This window comes from Acromyrmex echinatior, chromosome 7 (genome assembly GCF_024713525.1).
Source record: "Acromyrmex echinatior isolate Ae372 chromosome 7, ASM2471352v2, whole genome shotgun sequence".
NCBI lineage: Eukaryota > Metazoa > Arthropoda > Insecta > Hymenoptera > Formicidae > Acromyrmex > Acromyrmex echinatior.
Window position 1 is genome coordinate 14,549,694 of NC_141858.1, and position 27,629 is coordinate 14,577,322.

Sequence of the window (27,629 nt, forward strand, 5' to 3'; positions counted from 1 at the left end):
GAGAGAGAGAGAGAGAGAGAATCTCCTTTCGCTTTCGCGTCTCGTCTCATCGAGATGCTGCGACGCTCTCATTCTCTCCTCGGCTTCTCGTTGTGCAATATTGTTCGCCGAGACCACACACATTCATCCCTTTTCCAGTCACATCCCTTTTTTTATTCTCCTTTCTTTTGGTTAATTTTGCGTGTCAAAAAGTCCTTTGTTTGGGGAGGGTGGAGAAAGAGAGGCAAAGAAGGGACTCGTGTCCCCGAACGGTTGAACAATGTCACACAACTCCTGACAATTCTACGCCCGTTTGAATCATTTATAAAGATTGTCATTGTATCGCAATAACTTTTGTGACGTGATCGCCGAAGCTAATATACTATATTCCTTCTTGTAGAAAAGTTTCTGTTTGTCTTCTCTCCGGTTGTTATTGCCAACGGGATTATGATATCGATTCTGATATTTTATCAGTCTAATAAAGAATTTCGCAAACTTGTCGAGTTTTATCATCGTTTTTGTGATGTTTTATTTAAAAATCTCCGCGACATAACGACTTGAACGGAAAGAAATATATAAATATTAGGTGTTGGAATTAATTCGTAGCGTTTTACAAGTGATGGGAAGTACTTTCATTAATGTATTTTTTAATGCTCATGTGAAATAAATAACATTCTTTCATTAAAAACGCTACGAATTAATTCCAACACCTAATATTTTAGATATATTTTTAAATATTACAACCGCACGTGTAACTTATTAAAATCTGTAGAATGAACTGTATAGATGTCTCAAGTCTAACAAACTATCTTTCATTTATAAGCTTATCGACTAATCTGGAATTGATCTTTCTTTAACAAGAAACCTTGATTGTATCTAAATTAAATGAAATTTCTTTCGTTCTGAGTTATTCGCAGTAAATTGCTTACAATTATTCTGAAATTTATATAAGAAAACAAATTGTGAATATCATACAGAAATATATCATTTATTATACATACTTTTATCTCTTTTAGTTCGTGTTATAATATAAAACAGGACACAAATTAATAATCTGAAAATAAAGTTTCATTTACAGATTAGATTTGCTGTTAATATTTTTTACCACCGTTGTCAGTCATTACAATGTATATAAAATGTAGATTTCAAATCGGAGTGCCACGTATGATTTATATAATTTATTTAATATCACATGTATGGATAACATCATGATATTAAAACGTTGATAATAAACAATTATTAATAATATATTAGAATATATTTTTACCGAATCCAATTTCACAGTATTCTATCTATTTCCATTACGTGTTGTGTTCCAAATGTAAAAATAAATTTTAGTTTGAAATTTTAAAGAAATATATTTAGATTTACATTTTTATTTATGCGCTATTTGATACATTCATTTAAAATCTTAACGTGAAAATATTTTCCTTATAAATTTAATGCAAAGAAAAATGAGAGATCTATAAGAGAAAAATTATCAACGTTAATATAATATGCGTGAAAGATATTTTTAATCATGACGTGCAAAACATGGAAAATGCAATTTTGTCCGAAAAGTACATTCCGACTGATTAGTTTTAGCACAGACGGTTAAATGTTCCCGAATCAATATTTAACGGCTATAGTCTGTTCTGCTTTTAACTTGGTTGCTAATACGACGGTATTAGTAACTCCAGCAGCGACGCTAGACGCCGAAGTAACTAATAGCGTCGCATTAGAGCTATTATACTCATTCGTTCTTCACTCATATAAAATGATTGCATTTTAACATTGGTACTTTCTAACTAACGTCTCAAAATGATCGTAGCTGTAATATTATCTCGTAAAAGCAATCTTTAAATCGCTTTTTGATAAAAACCTGATATTAATTTATTTAATTTCTTACACGTAAAATTTCACTAATATTGTTCAAAAATTAAATTTATACATAATTATTAAACTAAATTTTATTTGTATCCCCTTTCTTTGCATTGATAAAACTTACCAGGAAATCTCTGTAATTTCTTACGATTTAACGTAATGTTTTTCGGAACACAGTCTATCGTTCCCCGCGTGGAACCGATTTTTCGATGGCTGTAGACCTAACGAATCCGAAAATCAAACTAATCGCCATAGCCCTCAAGCTCAGTAAATTGGCTGCCTAGCCTCCTCGGGCTATTAGGCTGTCGAGAATGAGTGCGCGTATAGAACACCGGTTAGCAGCGGCACAAGTGTAGCGATAATGTAAACATGATTTGTAACACAAAAGCTACATGGGTAGAGGTACGCGCCTGCCACATGTTCTGGAGAACGCACGTACGCGAGTGTTCGTGTCAACGTGCGCTCGTTCAATACTCGAACGGGTCTATATAGTCCTTCATCCTTACAGCCGATGTATATACAAGCAAACAACCCTTAGGTCTCTCGACAATGTTTGCCCGCTATGCCAATTAATCAGCAGATATCGTAAACTCATTTCCCTCGCGGCTTTTTCTTAGTCACGGATTTATCGTCACTGTATCAAACAGATTATTCTTTTCAAATAATTCATTCATGAGATATTTTTTGAGAATGATCATGAATATCGATATAAATCTTACACTTATTCCTTATTAAAAATTTTCTTATATGTTAACAAAAGACTTTGGTAGAATCAAATTTATAAAGACATTGCCATTTTTTTCTATGATATCAGAAAAAAATTTATGGAATTTTTTTAATTTTGTTTTACTGACTGCATTTCTTTTCGTCTTTATATAAAATAATGTTTAGAAAATTAAAGTATTTCTTTTTAGTTAAATAAAAGATCGTTGTTTGTATAACTGGATTTGTGATTGATAAAATATTGAAATCAAATTAGTAGAAAAAAATGTGCAACAAAATATGTATTTTGTTTCATATTTGCTTTTGATGATGACTCTTAAAATTATGTTATAATTACATACTCATTCCCACATTAATCCTTTAAGCTGATCTTGAATCGTTACGGTAAATGTAAATAAATATAATATTTTGGGAATTTTCATGAATCACTGAAATTAAATTGTATTTTTAATCGTATATTATTATAGCTAATAATGTCATCTCTATTTAAACACGCATTTAACTTCAAATGTAGCTTTCGCATTCTATAAATTTTCTTAATATTCAATGAATAAAAAATATGTTGTAGCCTTTGTTTTTAATTTTGTTTATTCTTTCAAATTTTTTACACTTGTAAATTTGTATGCGCGCAGATATTATTAAAGCAAGTAAACCTCAATTGCTCGCGGCTGGTAAATATATCGTTCCGTCTTGTTGCTGAACATTGTCTCTTGTAAAATTCACTTGCAATCGGTCACGGTGTTGTATAATGATTTACCTGCGAAATAGATAATTATGCAGTGTAGTTGAACACACGCACCATAATAACGCAACTTTGCAAATAATCACAGCTGTGTTTTGCAGCTCGCCATATATGAGAAGCTAGATGCGCATATACTATTCGCATTTGAAATGTTACTGTTAATTGTTAAAATACGAGTTAATTATTACAATCATTTTTTATTCTTTATTATTTATATAATGATTATTTTTGTGCTTTATTGTTACACAAAAAAATAAATTTCTCAACGGAGTAAAAACTGACATAATTTTTTCAAATAGTATATACAATATTTAAATTAATTAATAGAATTGAAAACTAATTATCATTGATATGTAAGTTACAATTTAAATTTTATTTTTCAAATTATGTATGTCATATTGTAATATAATAATACAATTCGCTCGTGATGTAATATTTAAAATATTTGTTTGTATTTAGAGTTTTTTTTATATATTTTTTCTCTCTATATTTCATAAGTATACGAATTTATAAAACACGATGATTGAAATTCTAATGAACACTGTCGCCCGTAGTGGACATTCACTTGACGCATGGTAATTAATTGCATCATCCGTAATGGATGCATGGGATCACATTATTTAGATATGACGGAACTATGTCAACCGTTGATGATGTTACCTGCACAATTAATTATCGAAAATCGTCTTCATTTAAGATATTTTACATTTCATGAATGTCTTACATCGATATATGCGATTCGTATAATAATATATATATACTCCATTCACTACATAAATGAAAAAATTGAAATAAATTATTAATTTTAACTTAATTAAAACTTAGGTGTATAGATGATATTTATCTGAAGTTTTCTGATGACTATCAGAAAATGCCATTTGTATAAAATGTTGTTCGTTTCGCATGAAATGCGAGCCGTGTGGTACGATATTTTGATTTGGATAAATAATCTTTTTAACGGCGTACACGTGCCTGCTGTATAAATTTATAATTCCACGCAATGCTGTAGCGTATCACGCAATGTGCCAACGTCTAGATTTGGTTCAATAAAAACATTGCATGCGATACTTATTTTCCGTCGTAGCTATCTATCCGTCCTGGACATTTCACAAAACTAAACAAGATTTTTATTATCGAACGATAATAAAATGACAAGATACGTAATTAATTTAAATTTAGAAACACTTGATAATTTTTTCTAATGTACAATGAAAAACTTTCATCTCTCTCTTTTTCTCTTCCTCGTTATATCTATCACTCTATTTGATATAAACAATACTCATTTAATGGACTGCTAAATTTTGAAATAACATATATTTAATATATATATATATATATATATATATATATATATATATTCAATAAATACGTATTATATGTAATAAATATCTATATGTGTGTGTATGTGTGTGTGTTCTTAATAAAATTATAATTACTTCCAGTAAATATGTCTTCAACAAATTAGACATTTCACGTACAGTGAGAGCAAAAAGTATTCGTACAAGGAAATTTTTTATAAAAAGTCTTATTTGTAAAAAATAAACATCAATTAGCAATTTTATATAATGAATACATTCTGTTCTAACATATACAAATGAGATTGGCATGATTTCAGATATAAATTAAATTTCTCGATTATACGAATATTTTTTGAGCATCCAAACAATGAAACTTTTAATTTTCGCTTATTTTTCAGTTGATATATTTTCTATAATACACATCTTTTTGATATATATAATTTTAAGAAACATACAGTCTATTTTATACTTTATGAATAAATTGTTAATTACCCAGCAAGAAATGATGATTAATTAAACGTCGAATCGAAGTCGAATTGGTGTTGAAATTATCGTATCAATATCAATTCGACATCATCTCGATGACTCATTTTTCGTTGGATAATATTTAATTTTTAAAAATAAAGTTTTTTAAAAAAATATTTTCTTTATACGAATACTTTTTGTACTCACTGTATATAAACGTATAATTTTGTTGGAAATCTATTGTATTTATTTTTCCCCTGCTGCATGTGAGAGAAAGATCAGTAACACAGCCTTCGTTGTCTATTTTCAAAATTTGAAACTTCCTACTCGTGCAAATGATACGAAAGAATTCAATCGTAATATTTTCGACTCATCAGACAGATGTATGTACTAGTAGGACACCCGTTAAGATGTGTCGCAGGCGCGCCCTATACGATGTCGAGGTCAAAGTCACGCGTAGGTCGGACATACGCGCCGTATACGACAACGTTCATACCACGAGTGACTCTACTACGAAATACACGTGTAACACCGCTACGCTGCGCGATAATATTCGAATAATATGAAATAGAAAATCGTAAAAACGATTTTTTAACTAAAACAATATTACAATTTGATTGAATAACAACTCTATTTCTTTATTACATTTCGTTGTCACGCAATATTACAAATGTAACTGTAATGCTCAATTTATATTTTGGAATGGATATTTTAACCGATATGCATAAATCATTATACATCTCCTGTAGGAAAATAGTGATTATTTAATGAACCGTGGTTGAATATTCGTCGTAACGCAAAGGATTAATCTTAATACATTGCAATTAGAATTTTATTAATATCGATACTAATGTACTTCAATGCAACACGTAATAGTTTCTTACAGAGTTTTTTTTTTCGACTGTCTCTTCAACAAAAATAATATTTAATGATCTTAAAAATATTGTATATCGGAATTCTATTTTATTTTCAACGAATCATTAAATAATGTTTGATTATTCTTTTTAAATTATAATATATTTCAGATTTTAGTTTTATATAAAACTTAAGAGGTGATTGCTAATAATTGTATTCGTGTACGTTTTAAGATAAACTGGATATTTTTAATTGCATTACGCAAAATATTAAATTTGAAATATTATTGACAAAATTTCACAATTCTTTTGTCATACGAATATTAGATAATAGATTAATAATAGATATTAATTATATAATGTACTAATATAGAATTCTTTATATATTTTATGAAATTGTGAACATGATTGATTTCTACGCGAAATAAAAATAAATTATATTTATTATAATGACATATTGATTATAATAAATTTAAAATCAATTAGTTAAATTTAAATACATGCAAAATATTTTTAAATAAGAAACAAATAAATATTCTTTTAAAACGAAATATATAAATTACACTTTGAAATAATATTTATTGTTAAAAGTTATGACATATATATGTCTCGTGTACAATTAATGTTAAAGTAAGAAATAGTTATATATATTTGTGAAATTGGATTGATGTGAATATTGGATCGGAAGATCCGGTTCAGGCTAAACAAGGCTAGTTTATAAAGATAGACATTTACATTCCAGATACTCTATATCTATTTATTTGTGTATTTTTTGCAACCTCAATTCAAACGATATTTACGATGAACGATATTTCTTTTTGTTACAGATTCGTGAAAAAATGTGTTGAATGGTGATATTGGTGAGTGAAATTTAGGATACAGTGAAAGGTATTTTTTTCGCCGAATTCTGAAATCAGTGCAATTCATTCCGTGTAGATTTTGCATGCAGTCTTTTGTATAAAAAAAGTCGAGCGAAAAAAAGAATGTAAATCGTATTCAATTTAACTAATCTTACTTAAAAATTACTTAAAAACAATCATCAAAATAACATGCTTAAAATAGAAACTTTATTAAAATATTCTTTTGCATTTGATTTGTAACAAATTATGTTGCAATTAAAAGAAAAATAGAACAATTATTGCATATATTTATAATATTAAATATAATATGTTAATATTGTATATAATTACATTTTGGCAAAAAAAGAAATATTGTAAAGAGAATAAATAAATTGATAATCTTATATCTTCCTAATAGTCGAAAATTAATTTTCTATAATAAGCTATGATTTATTTAAATATTAAATATAATTTATTATTATTGACTCACACTATTTAGTCGCTTTGGATTTTTGTATGGATTTTACTATTGGAATTAACATCTTCGTGTAATAGTTTCGTAATCATGTAATCACGTAAAACTATAAATACATATTGCGCGAGGTAATAAATAAAATCTATAATGTTACATTTGAAATATTTGCAGGTTTTGTTTTGTTATATAAAATATGATTTAAATTTAACTTATAAATATTCTACCATAAATTATAATTTAAAAAGACTACATCAATTATACAGGATGTACAAAATAAATCATTTAGTATTTATATGGTAGCGATAGTTCAATTCTTGTTTCTGAGATATAAACAATTTTGTATATTAGTATCATAACTGACTTATTGTCTTTTATACGATGTGAAAAGAGAGAAATTAAGATAAGTAGTACTGATAATTTATCTGAAAAAATTACTGGTTTATGAGGTAATCTCCCATAACGCCCATTCAATCGTAATGCTGGTTGATATCAACAATTACTGATTTCCGAAATGAAATTTTTTATTATAAAGCAAGTTATAAAGTATATATGGAAATTGAATCAGAATGTGGTTTGTAAATACTGAGGTTAATCTTCACATTGCATATGATAGATAGAAGTCGCAATAAGTATGATACTATACAAAATGGTTTTTATCTAGAAATGATCGAGTTTTCGATTTATGTTTACTTAGACTTTTTTGCTCAGTATCTACCATATAAATATTGAATGGTAATTTCTTTTAATCACTCTTATTTCTCATTATAAATCATTTTTAATAAATTCATGAGTTAAATCGTGATTTTTGCATTGCGGTAGGGGGAGTGATTGTATGAAGTGAAATAATATAAAGAGAGGTGCAGTGAACACATACAAACTCTTTAACCAAATTCGCAAATGTCGTTTTACAATAAATACCCATTAATTATTTAATGTATGAATTATTAAATTACTTAATTTGACATTAAAATAATAATTTCGCGAATTTCGCGAGTGTATTATATAAAATAAAATGAAGTGCATCAACGTGGGATGATGCAGGGAGATTCTTGGAGTTTTCCTGAATGCTGACGCAGATGTAAGTGCAGTAGAAGATACATCGATGGACGTCGAGGGACATCATCAAATGATGAGTGTTTAATTTCAATTTTTTCAATTAATCTGTTTTTTCTAGCTGCTATTTTTTTCATGTTTTTTAGATTTTTTATTAAAAATTTAATTGCTAAGTAAGTATCAATTGGTTGAATTAAAATTACTTTTTTCACAAACATTCTTTTTTCATAATAATCAAAATGAAAACGTCTATAAAATTTATATATGAAATATAAATTTCATATCTTAAAATTAAATATTGTATGTATAAAATTTTATAAATATCCAGATTTTATTTTATGTAATAATATTCATGTATACTAATTTATTTATGACAAAATGTATAGAACGTAGTGCAGCTGAAAAGATTATACTGTATGCGTAGTAATTGCAATATAGTAACAATTGCACTGATTTTCAACAGCTAAAACAAATTATACATTCCTAAACTGTCAATTTTACATCATGCATCGCGTCGCGAATTTTTATTTATTATTATAACATAATTTTCTGTACTTGCATACGCAATTGCGATGCAAATATGCAAAATTAATACTTTTATATTTTTCATATAATTCCATATTCTTTATATTGTTATTTCATGAATTCTTTTATGTGTATATTAAAATTAAAAATCTTCGTATATATAATGTATATATTACATATATAATTGCGATCCTTTAATATCTCTGTGTTAAAAGTCATCATTAGAGAGGTTAAAGAAATCATAGATTTATTTTATTTTAAGAGGAATACCTTCTATATATGTATATACTTATATGATTAAAACATAATTAGGAAATATTAATATGATTACATTTTCAAATAACATAATATTATATTGAAAAAAATGTTTAGTTGAAAATGGGCAAATCAAAAAATTCTAGTCATATTAATTAGAATTCCGGTTATCTCAATTAAATCTTTTTTCCTATTTTGCACATGTTTTATTTATAATATAAGATATTGTAGAAAAAGAATGTGCATAATGCAGTTCTTATCATATGATAAATGATTATGATTCGCAATAAAGATTGCGAGTTTGAGGAAAACAATTCTTAATAAGTTTAATTTTTTTATGCCAGAAATATGTGAAAAAAAAATTAATATTAACGTTCAAATAATTATATCCATTATAAAACGAAGATTTGACATTTAAGAAAAATAAGTTTACCTTTTACATAAATTCACAAAAATTTTGCTAAAAATTTTTGGATCTTAAATTAATATATCTATTATAATATAATGTGTAATAAAAGTTACAAGAATATATAGCCGTGAAAGTTTTGTCGAATAATAATAATTAAGTCTAGTTAAATTTTTATTAGTTGTGTTTTGCTTAAAGCTTAAAGTATTATTATTTCATACTCAGTATAGTAGCCAGATAGAGGATAGTAATCGGTTTTATTTCAAATAAAAATATCGTGCAGATTTTTTTCTCGATCATTTAGGCATTTGGAAAGTGGAAAGTGAAAGGTATACAATAAAATTATCAATAACATCAAGGTTTACTTTATTATACTATGTACTATAATATTTATATATATAATTGAATAGGTACTTGGAACAAAGTTAGACACAAAGTATGGTAAATGAATTATGGCACATGATATGTACAGTATGGAGGAATCTTTCTCTTTCCCCTTATCGTACATTGCGCGCAATTTGGTACGTTTGAGAAACATAACATATGCTTACGAATTAATCCAAATCTGTGAAAAAATGTTGCTTTACATACATATGTTTGCGATGTTTGTAGAATACATTTTTTGTCTTATTTCGATAATCATCATAAATAGGCAAAATTATACGGGTGTTAATATCGTTATTGGTTAAAACGAGTTAATGATACGCGCTTTAAAATTAAAACTTTTCATTATCTCTGAAACATAGTATGAAACGTAACGAGGACGTGTACTTACGTGAATTATGCTACATATTAGAAGCGAATACAATTTAACTAATAAACTAATTACTACGTAATTTACAAATAGATTTACAATTCGTACAATTTGTCGATTATGTACAAAGCTTCGAAAGTGCCTATGAATATAAGAACTAGCATATAAGCATCTGTCAAGCAAATAAGAATTTAACATCAAACAGCATGCCCTATGGGATATATGATTCATTTATACATAAACGTAGCCTCGAAACATTGTTCCAAGTTGCACGCAACATATTTACATAGAAATTTCTACAATGTCAGACAATTAAACTAGTATCTTTTATGATATGTCTTTATTATATTATTATATCGTTCGCGATAGTTACAGTCTTACTCATAAATAGCGTTTCACTTTTACACTGATCGCGCATTTAATTACAATTTATATAGATTGATAAGAATTTAATTCACTGTGAAATTATGATTATGATTTGTCGATCGTTATTACACACATATAGATTCATATTCTGACACATCTGGAATTATTATGGGACACGTTGAATGTGTTGTACGTAGACATAGTGTAAACATAAATATGTAGTGTTATTTCTATTATACAAACGACGATTCGCGATCGTTTCAGATTTTTACCAGTCTGTAAATGCATAGATAAGCGCCATGAACGCTCGATAAAGAGTGTAGAACGAATAGATGTAGAACGAAAGCGATTTTCCTTATAATGGAAGATAGATATGCCCTACTTCTTTCTTACGTTATCGTATCGATGCTATTTAAAATAGTTTTTAAAGAGAGAGTTGCGTTTGTTCTATATATTATAAATATTTACGCGTAAAGTATCTTAACGAACCGAATAATGAGGAAATCGACGCGATGTCGTCCGACACAAAACGGCATACAGCTAATTTTTAAGTTATCAGAGTGTTAAAATTGCGTATCAACTTTGGCAATTACGAATCAAATGATCGATGATTAAAATTTGCTAACGACATCGCGACATTTTTTTCTTCTATGTAGAATTTAGCTATCTAAGCTGGCCACGTGAACACCTATGAGTAAGACTTTTAAATTTAACAATTCATTTTGGCTTTTTCTCCCCCTTCAATTTATATGTATAAACATTTAATCTATATATAATTGTTGATAATAATTATTTATATTAATTATTTAGTTTCCATATTTCTTTATACAAATATGCTCCCGTCATAACGTTTTTGACGTTAATACTTTTTGGTTGAAATCGTGCCGCGCGGGTATCTAGGGCGATGATTGATGATCCGCGCAATCGCCATAAAAATGAATAAATTATAAACACGCGTACATAAGAGTCTTCATTGTTTACGCGTTTATACCATGCGATGGTACAACGTGATCATTTTTTTCGCCACAGATCGTCCGGTTAGATAATTCGTTACGGTAATTCATTAGGATAAGTCGAAAAGATTGTGGAATGCAGTGATTGATGTTGTGTCAATTTCACTTTAACCTATTTTTGTGAATATCTGTTTTTTTCTTAACGGTGCACGTAAAATACTGGAAATTTTATCTTTCGTATGGGACTGCAGGAATCTCTTAGAACGCCATATCTCTGACTTTTACATTCGCGCTCTTATGATTAAATTATCTTGTAAATCCATCCATCAGTGTTTTCAAAAATTAAACTTGCGGTAAATTGAACTTGATGTACCTCGTGTATTTCTTTATGAGATAGAAATATAAATTTCTCGATGACTACCATCGTTTAGCAGCAATGAGTTACAGTGGGAGCGCTTAATAGCTGTTTTCTAAATAATATTATAGCCAGATGTATTTTATATATTTACGTATAACACATTTTCTATCATTCAAGACCGTATAGGTATGGTTAGAGATAAATGATATTTTTTAAACAATCAGCACTCTCTTCGAACGATAGATGCACTAAAGAATTCATTCAAAATATCTAATAATAAATTTTTTTCTTTGCGAAAGAAACCTGCACATGTGTCGGAATATTAGTTTCCCCGTTGAAAGATTCTTTAAACTACAATTTGATATACAATAGAAACGTATTGCGGAGATGCGCAAATCTGCGCAAGTCGATATTGCGACATAGTTTACCAACGTCGCGCCTAATCGCATCATTTGGCAAGACTCTTAAGTGCAGTTTCATGACGATAACAATTCATAAAACACATTATGATATGACTCGTTACCCTGTATTAAATATGTATATTTGCGCTATACTTGCGCTTGAGGAGACTTCCTATTTCGTTTTACAGTCTTACTCATAAATAGCTTATTTTGTGAAAACTAAAATATCTATATTACGCAATAGAAAATCATAATCATTTAATATCATTCAGGATCATATTTCATACATTTTTATTTATTAAATATCTCGTAATCGTATCTTTTAATTAAAAAATACTAAATATTAAATAACATAAATATTGTTCATCGAGATTCCTTTTAAGAGAGAGTAAACGTTTGCTGTTAGAATATTCTCTATTAAATGATAATTACTTATTATAAACCTGTGCATTGACGAGTTAATGCTCACGTTGCATATGATGACGTACGGATAGAGGCGTTAACTTTTTCTTATTGCAATACATATACCAGAAGTCATCAGTTTTTATGTATACAGAATGTCCCAAAATCACAATTTGTTCTTTCATTGCTACTTTATTTTTTTAACTAATTTAAACAAATCGTTTTTCATAATTTATCGAGACATTTTGAATTTAGCTTCTTATGAATGTATTTTTAGAATTAAATCTTAAATTCTACTTTATAAGTTAAGAAAGCTAATAAAATTCAGTTGCGAAACGTCTTTTATTTTCAATTGCTAATTTGAAAATTATCGAGTCTTCGATATTTTTACTGAGATCAAATTGATTTTAAAGTAACCAAAGAATCATTGATTTAAAAAATACGTGATTGTTCTGGAACATTTTGTGTATAATATTGCAGTGCGTAATTTTCTATAATTTTTCATATGATACAACGATGTTTATTTAAATGATTGAAACTCATCATGATGTTGATAAGTGCAACAAATTGTAATTCACAACCCATTATAAATGTTTTATTTAGTCATTTAATAAATATACAATGTGATGTAAGGTGGGAAAAATTATTTGTATATATTTTATATATAATGATATGATATGATTAAAAAAGAGTGATTAATGACGCTCTGAGAGTTTGGCAACACATAGGAAGTATATGGAATTTCATTTTATCAAAGGACATTTCCATATTTATATATCGCAATATAATAGATAATTAATTTTATCTATAATTTTTTATTTTTATTTACTATTGTGTATTTCTTGTTTCCATTTTCTCATGAAATAATGTTAAGGAACGAGTAATGAGCTTTTTTTTTTATAAAAAATGTCGAAACTTTTCTTATATAATTTTATGACATAAACACTTTTAATGATATCTTCAGAAAATAAAAAAATTTTCTAAAATCTGTTAATGAATTTGATATATGTAATAAATATCAGTTTCATGAGACGTTTCACTTAACGTTGATAATAATGCGTGTGTTATAATATACCATTCTATATACTTCCTGGCGCCTCTTTTTTTTTATATATATTCCAAGTGCGTGAAACGTATTCTTAATCTAATTCATAGAATCATCAATTACGAATCATTTACATAATTTTATTAGTTACGTAACAATAACATTGTGTCTCTCAAGAACGTTATTTATAATTGTTGGCGATAATTATGATAGCTTTTATGGAATTGAAAATACAGAAAAACATATACAAGAAACGGAGGAGAGATACATAAAAAACAAGATTAAGGAACAATAAAAAATATGATTTGTCGCGATATTTACACAACGTTTTAACTCGTCAGGATTTAAGTTTGAATTAAAGGGATGCAGTGATTAGAAAATGCTTAATACAATTATGTTGCTAACGAATCGGTACATTACGCAATTGTCGTATGTAAGAAAATAATTCCTTTTTTTACGAGAAAAACGGTCGCGATGCAGGGCGGTTCTGAGGTTTTTCAATGACCGTGGATAAAGGCTGATAAACTTGCTGATACTGCTCCGATAAAGTGGACGCGCCATAGGCAAGAAAGAAAACAATAAATATTAAACGTCTCACTAGACTTCTATATTGCACTAGAACTTCTTCTCCACTACCTAGTAAAATGGCAAATAGAGGCTATTACTCTCCTATAAAATACTTATCCTCTTACATATGTACAATTTAAAAATTGCTACCATTTTTTCACTTTTACCTTTAGCTATTACTAATATTTTCGTTTGTCTGAATGTATCTCATCCTCTTTACATAAAATATTTTTCTAATGTTGGATACACACGATCACGCGTTTGATAAATTTTCTTGCAATTTTTGTACCAGACATTTCATTGTCCAGTAAAATACAAATTTTGTAAGATTAAAAAAATTAATCGAAAGCAACTGATAAGTTAAGATCATTGAAAAATATATATCCAATTATGAGATAATTTTGTAATTAGGTCTCTATACCGTTGATTCTGTATTTGTTAGGAAATTTAAAATAATTAAAATAAATTAAAAAATTAAAATTAAGCATAATAATTAATTTTATTGAGTGAACCGATGTATACGATTTGCTGGAACACATATTTCATTACATGATTAAATATCATATATTTTTATAGAATAAAAATAGTAATGAATGAAATTTTGAATTAATTAATATTACAGAATTCAATGATAATATGCTTCAAATGAAACTTGAAATGAAACCAAATTGAAATCAAACGAGGAGCCGACATTTTGGATCTCATGTCACTTGCTCAGTCCTCTTCTACCTGCCAAGGTAGAGAGCGGATTTCTAAAGACAACTTTTCGGTTGGTTAACCCTTCTCGACCTGCCAATGTAGAGAATGGATTTCCAATGTTAGCCTAAATCGAGCAAACTCTCTTCATTTTAATCATAGAATTGTGACTTTAATTTGAGTAATTTTCTATTTATAAATAACTGATTTTATAGAATTCTATTATAATATTATATTATATTAAGTATCGGTCCTCATTCGAGATTGTCTTGTCTTTATTTATTAAAATTTTAATATTATTTTTTTTCCAATAAGTACAACACAGTTTTTAAGATTTTTAATAAATCGTTTAATAATTACGTTTTGTACTTGCAAGATATGAAAACTTTTCCAATTTTATTTGGGCAAAGCTAATGTTTTAAATAATATATCGAAATGTATTTTTAGTTACATACAAAGTGAATCATTAAGGCGTATATCCAACTTTAGAAAATATAGCGCAAAAAATTTTAACAATTGCGACTTGCAGCACGACCGTTTCGACCGTATCAGAAACTGACCGTGCTTTCTCGTTCGCTATTGCGCCTTACCTTCCGTTAAGAGGATGTCGCTCTCATACTCGAGAATTTCGTTGTCGTCACAGATTCTTTATGTCGGCGAACAGAAAGAGATATACACGTAGACAGTTAGAGCCATCGATTTCGGATTATCCATGCATCCGATATTAACCGTACTTTATATCGGGAAACAAAACCGGAAAACTAAACTCTCTTTCTGGCGCACACTGGTTGGTTCGCGCAAAAGTGGAGACCAGAGCGTAAGCGCTGATCGCATCCTTGATATCGGATCAATAAGGAGATTATTATTAATCGTCGAGTCTGAAAGCAGAATATGCACCGCGACTTAAAACAATCCCCTCGTTGTGTCGTTCGCTCTATTTCTCTCTTTCTCTTTTTCCTGCCCTTTCTTCTCTTCCCCGTTTTACGAAAATAGTCGGCGCATGGCGCATGGCGGATGCGCGGACGATCATAAAAAATACGAACAGAGTATAATTAATTCGTTTACTACATACTACAGTATTGCTTTAATATGATATGGTACAGTCTTTTCACTGATTGTCCAATATCACTACGTAAAACATTTTTCTTAGCTCTGTTAGTTTGTTCCTCTCTCTCTCCCTCTCCCCCCCCCTCCTCCCTCCTCTGCCTCTTTCTTTCTCTCCTTCCCTTTTCTCTCCCTTTCTTTTATTATTTCTCTCTCTCTCTCTCTCTCTTTCTCTCTCTCTCATTTATTCTTTTCTTTATCTTTTTCTAAATTTCAACTCCTTGGTTCTGCCTTACATACGCAACATACATTCACTCATTCACATGCACACTATCGTTCTCTTCACTGTTTACACTGCACTGAGCGTCTTCATTAGGATTAATATCACTTTTTCTTCGGCGCGACGTATCCGCGCGTCGTCTTTATAACAAATACGTACTTTATATTTTATGTTTCGAGTTGTACTTTTCAAGACGCGTTGGTAATCTTTGCTCTTCGCCATTCACTTGTCATGACAAGCTCCGTCCATGAAAAACGAACGACGAAAAAGCTCTCTCTCTCTTCCTCTTTCTCGCTTTTCAACCCCGTCGGGATCATCCTCCGACAATCGATTGTGCCTTCAATGATTATTGCTCAGTAAATTATTGCAATGGCGACCTAGTGATTTACGATTGTTTCCGATGTGTTTTTTTGCGATATAAATATTGTCGATTTGTGACTATGTAAAATATTACAAGTTCAAAAGTGAAAAATTATTAAGATCGTAATTGCGTTAAGGATATAATTTATTGATGATTTATTCGTATCAATAGACAATATCATGATGTCGAAAATTTTAAATATCATTGTATTAGAGAAATATACAAATTTTTAGTTTAGTTTGTCTATTTTATGAATTTTTTAATGATAGAAATTGTAAAAATTGAAAGAATTATGTTGGAAAGTTTTTCTTTAATATTTAGATATTCTTTGTGTATTATTTCGATTGATAATTGTTTGATAAATAATTTCTGTTGCAATGTGATTCTGTAAAGTATGATAATATACACTTAAAAATCTTACAATTTCTTATCCTTATAATTATAATTATGTATAATTTATAAAAAGTGATATTATAAACAAATACGAATCTTAATAAAAATCCGTTAAACTTTTTTACTTCTTAGCAAAGAAAAATGAAATACTATTCCTATTGTACATTTATTTTACATGGATTATAGGATTTCATATATTGGTTTCCAAGAAATATGATAGTGAAATCGGTGCCGAACAGCGATTTCAACCGCGAATGCCATACGACGAGGGGTCGAAGGGCAAATAGCATCGTAAACTGTTTTATCGCTATCGTTGGTAGTGTATTTCTTGATCTTGTATTTCTGCGGATTGCAAGCTTGAAGGCTCTTTATTACGATGATCAGAAGAAAATATTAGTTGAAGCATTGTAATAATAGAAATATTTGAATTGAATTAAATTTTTATCTAATTGTTCTCATAAAATCACAATACGAATCTACACTTTTCCTTTCTTCTTCTGCTTCGAACAATTTAAGATATTATAATATTGAATGACTTTCTAACAAATCTTTATTTTTACATATTTTTTGAACTTAATATCTAAGTTTTCTCTTGATAAAAAAGAATTATCCATTATAACAAAATATCATATTAAGCTATAAAAGTTAATAGTTGTTGGTTGCAAGAAAAAATTATACTTAAAATTTTCCTGCTAAATTAAAAAATATTGCACAGCAATATTATATATTATATATTTTAGTTAAAAGAAAACTTTAACGTGTATTGTGGATTATGAGCAATATATAGTCTTAAAAAAAGATAACAAATATATCCTGTTTCAGATGAAACGCACGAATCGGACGGTATTTATATAGCCCTATAATATTATTATCCAACACAAATCCATCGCTACAATGCTTACTGCTAATGTAAATGAAAATACGAAGAAAGCGTTTATATCCCCCTAGTGCAGAGTTTTCCATTTTCCAAAAAGCATACCGTTGAAAGCGTTATGCATTATTGCAGCGATCAGTGTTTTTTCTCGGCATTATCTGCATATCACTCGCATTCGTTTTTTCGAGCGAAATAAAAAGGCGCAATGTGCGTTTGAATTTGCTTATTTATTTCAACATTAGGATATAAGACATATCTTTAATGTTTTCATTAAAGCAAAGTCAATTAGAGATTTGTTAATTAATAGACATTGTAAAAAAAAATGGCTTACTCTATATTAGAAATCATAGTATTGCAACAACTTCCATTGTGGGTGAAGAAAACGCGGCGATGATATCAATTTGATGGATCAGACTGATTGCGATATAAATTTATATTTACTGCTATAAATTTATATTATACCGATAATATCCATCGTGAGACATTCGTAAACGCGTCACCAGCGTTTTCATTGCATCGATTGTATAACGTCACGAGAGATAATCGTGTTAGCTGAAGAGGAGAGAGAATCGCGAACCGAAACGGGTCAAGAATAGCTCCCTGCAACCGGTGATTCCAGAATATGCGTTTTAAAGCATATTACACACGCGCAGTGATAACAAGCGACTCTTCAGCCTGTGACAGCTTCGTGTACCGATAGTATCGTCTGCCCGTAGTATCGAGCCATTCGTTTTTTAGCAACCGCGAAAGACTGCCGCAGATAGGTATCCCGGTGACGTTGATTCGACGACAATGGCTTGGAATCTCCTCACCGTGATGACCACCGGCGGAGTCGGGGAAAGCCCACCTTGACAGTTTTGGGCACTTCACGGCCAACCCTGAAACTCAGTCAGAGGTTCGGGTTTGGGCTCGAGACTAGGCAGCTGGTACGGTCAGTTTTGCTGTCACAAGCCACCCTCGGGTCAATGTTGAGCCGCGAACTTCATGCGCTTCTGCTTCTGCCGCTGATTACAGAACCAGACTCGTACGACGTTCTTCTTCAAGTCGAGCTTTTCCGCGATCGCCGCGATCTTCTCACCGGACGGCCGCGGTTGTACCGCGAAATACGCCTCTAACGAGCGTTTCTCTGGCGCGGCGATGCTTGTACGTTTCCGTTTCTTTTCACCGGCCGGTAATACCGAAGGTGCGTCCGGATCGCGTCGCTTATTCTTCGCCTGGGCCTCCGCCTCCTCCAGCCACGCCTGGAGGATCGGCTTCAGGGCGATCATGTTGTTGTGCGAGAGTGTGAGCGATTCGAAGCGACAGATCGTCGACTGCGAGAGAGCGCCAACACCCGGTAGCTTCAGATTGGCTAGCGCTTTGCCGACATCGGCTTGCGTAACGCCGAGTTTAATGCGCCGTTGTTTGAATCGCTCGGCGAAGGCCTCCAACTCGCGCGGATCGGTATCTGCGTCAGGATGTAGGCCCGCCGCGGCTGCAGCCGCGGCCGCTGCAGCCATCGCCGGATGATGATGCGCCGGATGCGGCACGCTGCCGCCACCGCCGCCTAGGTTACTGTGATGATGATGATGACTCATCATACCGTTCATGCCGCCGTATACGGAGGGACCGTGAATGCCCGCGTGATGCCCCGGTCCACCGCCCGTGCTTTCGGACATTGGTGTCAATGTTGTCATCGAATTTGCTGGATCCAGCATGTCGAGACTCTCCATTCCTGGATGGCTCATCTGGAACACGCAAATTAAGAGTCTTTAATTCGAGTCTTTAATTTACGTGTTTATCGTTTTGTTAAGAACATTCTTTTACGTTCGACATTGCCGAAATGTTTTTGGAGGATCTGTTGAAAGTTTTAGTTAGTTGATGACGTTAGTCGTATGGAATATATTGATGGTGACATCCTTTGATGACGAAATGATACAAAAGCTCGTGTTCTGTCATGATAATCTTGCTCGTTTCAATCTTGCTGGTAATTATATGCGTATAGGAATAGAATAATCTATATTAAAAGCCATATTAAAAGCCAAAATATTTGGTATTTACTATTTTATCTTTCCTTTTTCTCTTTTTGAAAACCTACGTTCATGTGATCGATCTTAATTTTTTAAATATTCTTCATATATAACGAGATTTTGTAACATACTTAAATAGAAAATTATTTTCAAAAGAAAGAGACTTCTCTTTTTTTTTTATCAATATTCTTGGTTTATTCTTTAATATGTGTGATAATTGATAAATTGATAATTAACAATACATATCAATAAAAGGAAACATGTCTGTTGGACTGATTAACTTCAGCACATACAACTTCGGATGCGACTTACATAAAAATTAATTGCTATTTTTTTTTGTTAATTGCTTTTGATTTTTTGTTCAGCGAATCTCGCTCTTTCTCTTTCTAAACCGATATTATTTTTTGCAACTCGACTGGAGCAATAAATTCGACAATAGAGTAATTAATTAACAATTAAATAGCACTATAAAAAGACTTATTTGTTTTTAATTTTTTGTTATTTCTTATTGACTTTAATTTTAAGCTAGCACAGCCATTGTTTTCCGCAAATTGCCGCCGGTTGGTCAAAAAATCGATTGGTCAAAAAATCGAAATTAAGAGCAATTAATTAGAAAAAAATAATAGCGATTTTTATATGTATAAATCACATTTGATTATGGCTATGTGAGAGCTTAATAGACCTAAAGAAAATCTATAATTAATTTAAGACAATTGTTCATAATGAGCGTTTTCTAGCAAGAAACACAGTGTAAGACAATGAATTATTTCATTCTCATTTAACATTAGAAAACAAGAATGAAATGATTTACTATGTCACAGTGTTTTTTTTTTTTAAAGAAAAGCCCAATACTAATTAAACATTAATAATATCTAAATTAAACATATATTGTGAAACAGAAATATTAAAAACAATTCATTCAAACCATTTATTAAAAAAAAAAAAACAAAGTTAGTATTAATAGCACTTTCTAATTATTAAAAAGTGATATTAATAATTAAATGTGTTAACATAAAGATATCTTGCATTGGAAAAATTCAAGGTATTCGCTTCACGTATGCATATTATTCAAGAAAATATGTAATATAAAATGAAATGTATAAATTCGGAGGTGTTTGAAAGGTCTGCTGAAAGGCCGGATGCGTATCGTATCGCTGAGTTTGCGGAAATGCGTTTTGATGAAGCACCATCGTGGTGTGGGAGAGATATGAATGAAGAGGATAAAAAGCAAAGTTAGGTAGAGTGCGGTAGAGAGAGAGTAGGAAATATGTACAAGCTAACATGTATAATTATGCTACACGTGCCGCGACCGTCGTCACGAATGCAAAACGCACCTCCAGCACATTCTTTACAAATTATTTATGAACTTCTTTCATATTTTTCTTCTCTTATTCTGCTGTTACATACAGCACGTGCTGTTAACTCGTTTTCTTAAAGCCAATATCGGATAATCATCTGTTGAAACGAAACGGAAAATGCATTGCCACGAGTCAAATGCGATAAATCGCAAATTAAGGACGAATAAATGAGAAAGCTATTTTTTGAAATAGTGTTTTGTTTATTTGTGTATGTGTGTGTGTGTGTGTGTGTGTGTAGAAAAAGTACGAAGGAAGTATCTTTTCATTTTTTTTGTTTCTTATTCCTTTTGAATTTGACCTATTTTTTTTTTTTTTTATAGAAATGTTCCAATATACGCATATTGTTTTATTCAAGTTGATTAATTTTTTTCAATTAACTTATTTTAATTGTTAATCTGCTTTAGTATATAATTTATTTATTGCGTCCTCCTACGTACTTAAGTATGTAAGGTATCACGCACACGCGTATGATCTTGTTTACACACATGAAATTGTCTAGTCTCACGAGAGTATACTAAATTAACTAGACGCTAACACAGCAACGGTTTTGACCGTGGGGACAGAACATGTAATTAGAATTAGTTCACACGTATATTTCAGAAATAAAATTGTTCTTCATGCACGTACAATAAACTTATTAGACAATTATATCGCAAATGACAGTGATTGTCGATATAGCATACATGTGTGAAATTGTTTAAGGATTTTATTGTAAAATAGCTTTTTATTTTCGTAAATGGAAAGATATTATATATGTGTCAAAATCTATTTGTGTCTATTTGTGCATAATGAGATGCGAATGAATAAGTTGTTGAACCGTCCCTTAATTATGAGACATGTCTACATTTTAATTAGCTAATTTCTTTCGTTCGTGTATTCCTCTAATGAATTATTCTTAGCTTTGTACGCGTAAAACTGTATCGTGTTTGAGTAGCACGTAACATTAAGTATAGCGCCAAAATCACTATAAAAATCGCTACTAAAAATATCCACGTCGTTCTCAATCCGGCCATTACCTCACGTACATACATAAACGCTTATACGACCTCGTCGAGGCTTATACACACATACATGTATACGTGTAGGCAACACGCGCATCATCTATTCTCATGAGAACGGCAGTATAGTGAGCTAACTGGATGGCACGGTTTCGGTCGGTGGTGGTGCCCTGGGATAGCGCAGTTACATCAGAAATGCAGGGGGGTTGCGCTGCATGGACGTTGGCGGGCAGCGTGGAAAAGGCAGAAGGTGGAAGCTGTCGGGAGCACCGGTAGCAAATATACAAGCATACGGGGGAGAGGGCAGGGGACGAGGGAGGAGAGGGGGATTTCGTTGAGGGGTTGTCGGGGGTGGACTTGCCCAGGGGCGTACGAGGTAGGGCCCGAGAGACCTGCGCAATATTTCATCATTACGCTGACACGATGGTAGGGTTAGCCGGCTCCTATGTTTTGCTCTTTCTCCTTGCTCTATTGCCTACCTCACCCCTAATTTTTCTTTCTTCCCTCCTTGTTCGCCGCGTTGTATTCGCTCTCGATCCGCGTGCACATTCGGATCTCACGCGTTACGCGTGCCCACTTGCTGTTTTTACATCAGTTCGACGTTTGTTTTTGCCTTTCTGCTTTCTTTCCTACTATACATACGTGTATTCAAAATCTTTTTATTATTCATCAATTATTTTTATACATTTAGCTTATGTAGGTACGCGTGTTCTTTTTTTTTTCAATACAATCAAAATACCGCACATTTATTAAAACTCAATGCTCTCAAGTATAGTTGAATATCGTATGAAGCCGAAATTGAATAGTTACGGGATTTGATTTGCTCCATCACTAAAATTAAAAATCATTTATATGTTTTTTCGTTTGCATCGTTTTTAGTCCAAAAATCTATAAGAGACACGTAGTCCGGTCCAAAGTAATAGAAAAAAAATTTTTTATAAAATAGTGTCATTAAGATTGACCGAAAATAGAATTTTATTCCTCTTAATTGCTTTATTCTCGTCGGTATATAATTTGGAATTGTAATTGTTTATACATGTCTTCTTGAAAAACGACGATCTCTCATTAGTTACTGATTATTGTAACGAATATTAGTAGTAATTGAATTGAGAGGAAGCTTGCACGGAATTCGAGATTCAAATTCGAATCCCGACTGAGGTAATATTTCTCGCAACAAATTATTTTAAGATATTTATTAACATCAAATATCCTTCTAAGATGTCTATCAGCATCAATATCATTAAATTGCTTGTCAATTTAATATATGATTACTATCTTAGTTCTGTTCATTTCAGATTTCAAGACGGTAAAATATTTTGGCGCGCAGTTTGCAGAATTGAATATATATAGGCATATAAATTCACACCGCAACATATTTAAATACCAAAATCCCTTTTTTGATCGAAAATAGGATTATTTGTCCTAATTGATTATTAAGATATTTTAATAAATACTAAAGCATAAAAAAATCAAGTCAGAAAATTGAATTTATAAAACGGAATTGGTAGTAGAACAAATGGCACAATAGAAGTAATGATCAATTTAAAGTACAAAGTTGTACATAATTTACATCTAACAAGTGGAGTCGAGGAAAAGGAGAGAAAGCGATTTATGACGATAAAATCACGTACGCAAATCCCACAGAAAGCCGACACGCGAGAAGTTGAACAAAACCCATATTGAACCCTCGCCGCAGACGCAGGTCCCGTGGACCCTTAGAATTCATTGCTCTCTATCTGGGGTTAAAGGGGGGGAAGAGAGAAAACATTACAAGCAGTCGTGACACGGAGATATACACGGAGATAATATACAAGCACGCCCCTACATTTAAGAACATCATTCCGGATCGATGCGCATTGGTTACCCGACGCCGTTCTCCCATTGTACTTCTATCATCAGCATCAGATTGCTCAAATTAGCATAAGGTATACGAGGCAACAAATTGAAATGCAATTCGCACGAAAATCATATATGTATTATTATGACCGTATCTAAACGGCATAATCACGGCGTCGCGACTGCACTGCTGTTGCGCGATTATGAACGACGGTTGTAAATATAATACGGCTTATTAACCATTAAAACGCAGAAAATTAAAATCGTTGTCTGCATTGTTCGCGATATTAACAAATAAACTGCGTAAATTAAATTTTTCAATCTGCCAATTAAATATGAATTCAAAATTAATTGCCGCGCGTAATTAATTATTAGCAACGATTTTAACCGACCGTTGGATTCGTTGCATTTTATGGATGTACCATCCCCCAGCTTGTATACGGGGGGTTTACGAAATGGCAATAGCAGCCTTCAGCTTTTATCACGATAATTATCTTGCGCGAATAATAATATTCTTTTTTTTATTATCAACAATTAAATCTGAGTATATAGTTACGATATCTAATGCAAGAATAAAAATAGAAATGCAAAATGAATAAACCATTTGATTTGATATTCGCAGTTAAATGTAATCGCGACATGCATATTCCATACAATATTTAAACAGCTTAGTTTGCGCGATTAATATTTTCCATTTTTTTCTTCACAAAAATATATAAAAGAGAGATTTCTTACTTTTAACGAAAGCTTTTTATCGATTTGTAAAGAGAGAATATATCTATATAGTTTATTTATTGACACACCATTAAATAAGACAATACGTGTTCATGTGTTTCTAACATTGTATTGTAGAATGTAATATGTACGATAGAATAAAATATATCAAAAATGCGGACTCACAAGGAGGTGTGATTGTACCTGATGATGTGGCCGGTTATTCGGGTGGGGGGTAGGCATATGTGCTCCATGATGGTACACAGATACGGGATCATGCTTCAGCGGCATCGGTGTCCCAGCGTTGTGTTTTCCCAAATCTGCTGCCAAAGCCTCCGCTCTTGAAAGTAAGCCATCTTGCAGACCACTATTCAAGCCACCGAATAAATCACCCTGAAACACAAAATGTTACAATATGTTACTTATTGATTAAAGCATTAAGTAATGTTTTGACAATCAGATAACTTGATGTACTTGTTACATTGTGATCTAATTGCAACTTACACTTCCTAATTTTTACACCTCATGTATTTGCACTTACATGCCTTTTATAATTTAAACATTTTTTTTTTAAATTCAACGTAAATACCGCGTTAATACCGCATTAATTCTTTCACAATTTTAATTACTGATTGTTACTGCTATTTTTGTGATATTTAAAGAGACCGATCCAATCATCCAATATTATTAATAATACTTTTGACTTGTAAATAGAGATTGGGATCATTAATTGAACAAGTATTTTAATGATAAATTAGGAGATCTTTTTCAATTTTCATTTGTCAAATTCATTTGAATATTTACATATAAAATTCGTATTTACGTGCACATATATGCACATATTTTTTTTTTGTTTGTTACTAATTTATTTTAGTATTTATTTATTCGCTGTTAATTACAAGCGCAAAGGGAAACAGATTAAATATCGTAATTTGCAAATGTAAATTGATTTACTTTATATGAGGATAATGCAAATAATGATTAGTTATAGCCTATTATTTATTATATAAATTCTTGTTGAATTTTATCCATTTGACGTTATCTGGGCAACAATGAGCTTGTATATTGGACGGCAACATGGCTGTGCGATCGATAGCCTAAAAATAGTTTTGTTATCCGAGATGTTCGCGTATTGCAAGTTTTTTAGGCTCAGACATAAATTTTCTATTATTTAAACTGAATTTTTCAATTTTTCCAAAATATTCTATTATTTATTTTATTATACAATTTAATTTTATTAATTAAATTTAATTTTATTTCGAAGTAGACAATTAAACAAAATTTTTTTTTGTTAATAGACATTAATATTTATTAATTTTGATTTAAACAAATATATGATAGGTATATTGTGTGTAAATACTGTAAAGAGATATTTATTATCTAAAAACATTTTCTTATTCATTTCATTAGATTTTTAATTATTTAAGATAATTATAATTTGGAATAGTGCAACGGATACATGCAAAATTTTGAAAAAATTATTTTAAACGATAGAAAACTAGAAATTTGTAATGTAGAATGAATTGGATGATATTGCGTTATATAAACTTTATATTGGAACGTTAAATTATTTTTTCTCGAAAGCGAGTTTATTTGAACAACAGTCATAATAACTTGTGCAGGCTTGTAAAAGAATACAAATTTTATCTCGTCATTTGAACTATGAATATATTGCCGTAAGAAAAAAATATCTCTGACGGTAAGGGAACGTTTCTGATTCATGTTTATACAACCCTTCTAATGCTTAATATGAATAGAATAATATTCCTACAATTTGGTTATTTATTATGAAATTATCATATACATGACAAAAAAATAACAAGTAATACATCTACTTTTGTAAATCTAAAAACTTTTAAATAAAATTTTTATAGTTATTGCGCGATATTCGGTGCTAAAGATATATATAAGGATTCACTTAAAATCGATCGTTTGAAATGTCTCGCTTATTTTTGATGATATAAAAAAATATTTTAAATGAAAGTAGAGAAGAGTTTTGAGTTACATAACATTTTATGTCAATATGTGTTAGAATTAAATGTAAAATATCTTGTCAACTATTGGTTTTTTTGATATTACTACCTTAATACTTTTATATGCAGAATAATTAGAGTCATCAGAAATCATATTATGTAAAAAAAATCATACAAAAAGTGTAACCTTCATATGTTTTTGACGCCTCCACTTAGAAAAAAAACAACATGATCAAAATATGTCCCTCTGGAAACCCTCCCACTTTCATTTAAAAAATTTTTTATATCATCAAAAATAAATGAAATATTTCAAATGATCGATTCAAGTGGACCACCCTTATATAATATATATATATATATATATACACACACACACACACAAATATTATATATATATATATATATATATATATATAATATTTTCCAGTGTAATAGAAACAACAGATATGTGTAATTGGAAAAACGACGATATTTGCACGGATTAATGGCATTAGATTACAATCCTCCCGAGCCCAGTAACGTCATTGTATTAGCGCATGTACACATGCCCTATGATGTTCGGTAATCAAATTCATCCGTTACACTGGAATCGATCCGAAGGATAGATACTTGACCGAGTCTCCCTCGGGACGGTGGACAGAATATATCCGTCAGTATCGCGCAGCAGTGGTGAAACTGGACGAGCCGGGGGGAGGATCATCCCGATTCCCTTTCGCGTGTTTGGAGATCCGGTCCCCTTCGGCGGAGTCAACATTTAATGGTAACGAAAA

General features: G+C 30.8%; 1 protein-coding gene across 3 annotated transcripts in view; it reads right to left on the reverse strand.

The window, feature by feature from the left end:
- Window positions 1-9,826: 9,826 nt before the first annotated feature.
- Window positions 9,827-27,629, reverse strand: part of acj6 (abnormal chemosensory protein 6) — a 55,133-nt gene continuing 37,330 nt past the window's right edge. For 2 of the 3 annotated variants that reach the window (XM_087407939.1, XM_011069040.2), the window contains 2 exons: window positions 25,073-25,279; window positions 9,827-19,698 (listed from right to left, as the gene is read on the reverse strand). In XM_087407939.1, coding sequence (XP_087264065.1) covers window positions 18,934-19,698; window positions 25,073-25,279 — 972 coding nt within the window. In that variant the 3' untranslated portion in view covers window positions 9,827-18,933. The remainder of the gene's footprint in view (window positions 19,699-25,072; window positions 25,280-27,629) is intronic. The other variant, XM_011069049.2, reaches the window with a different exon arrangement.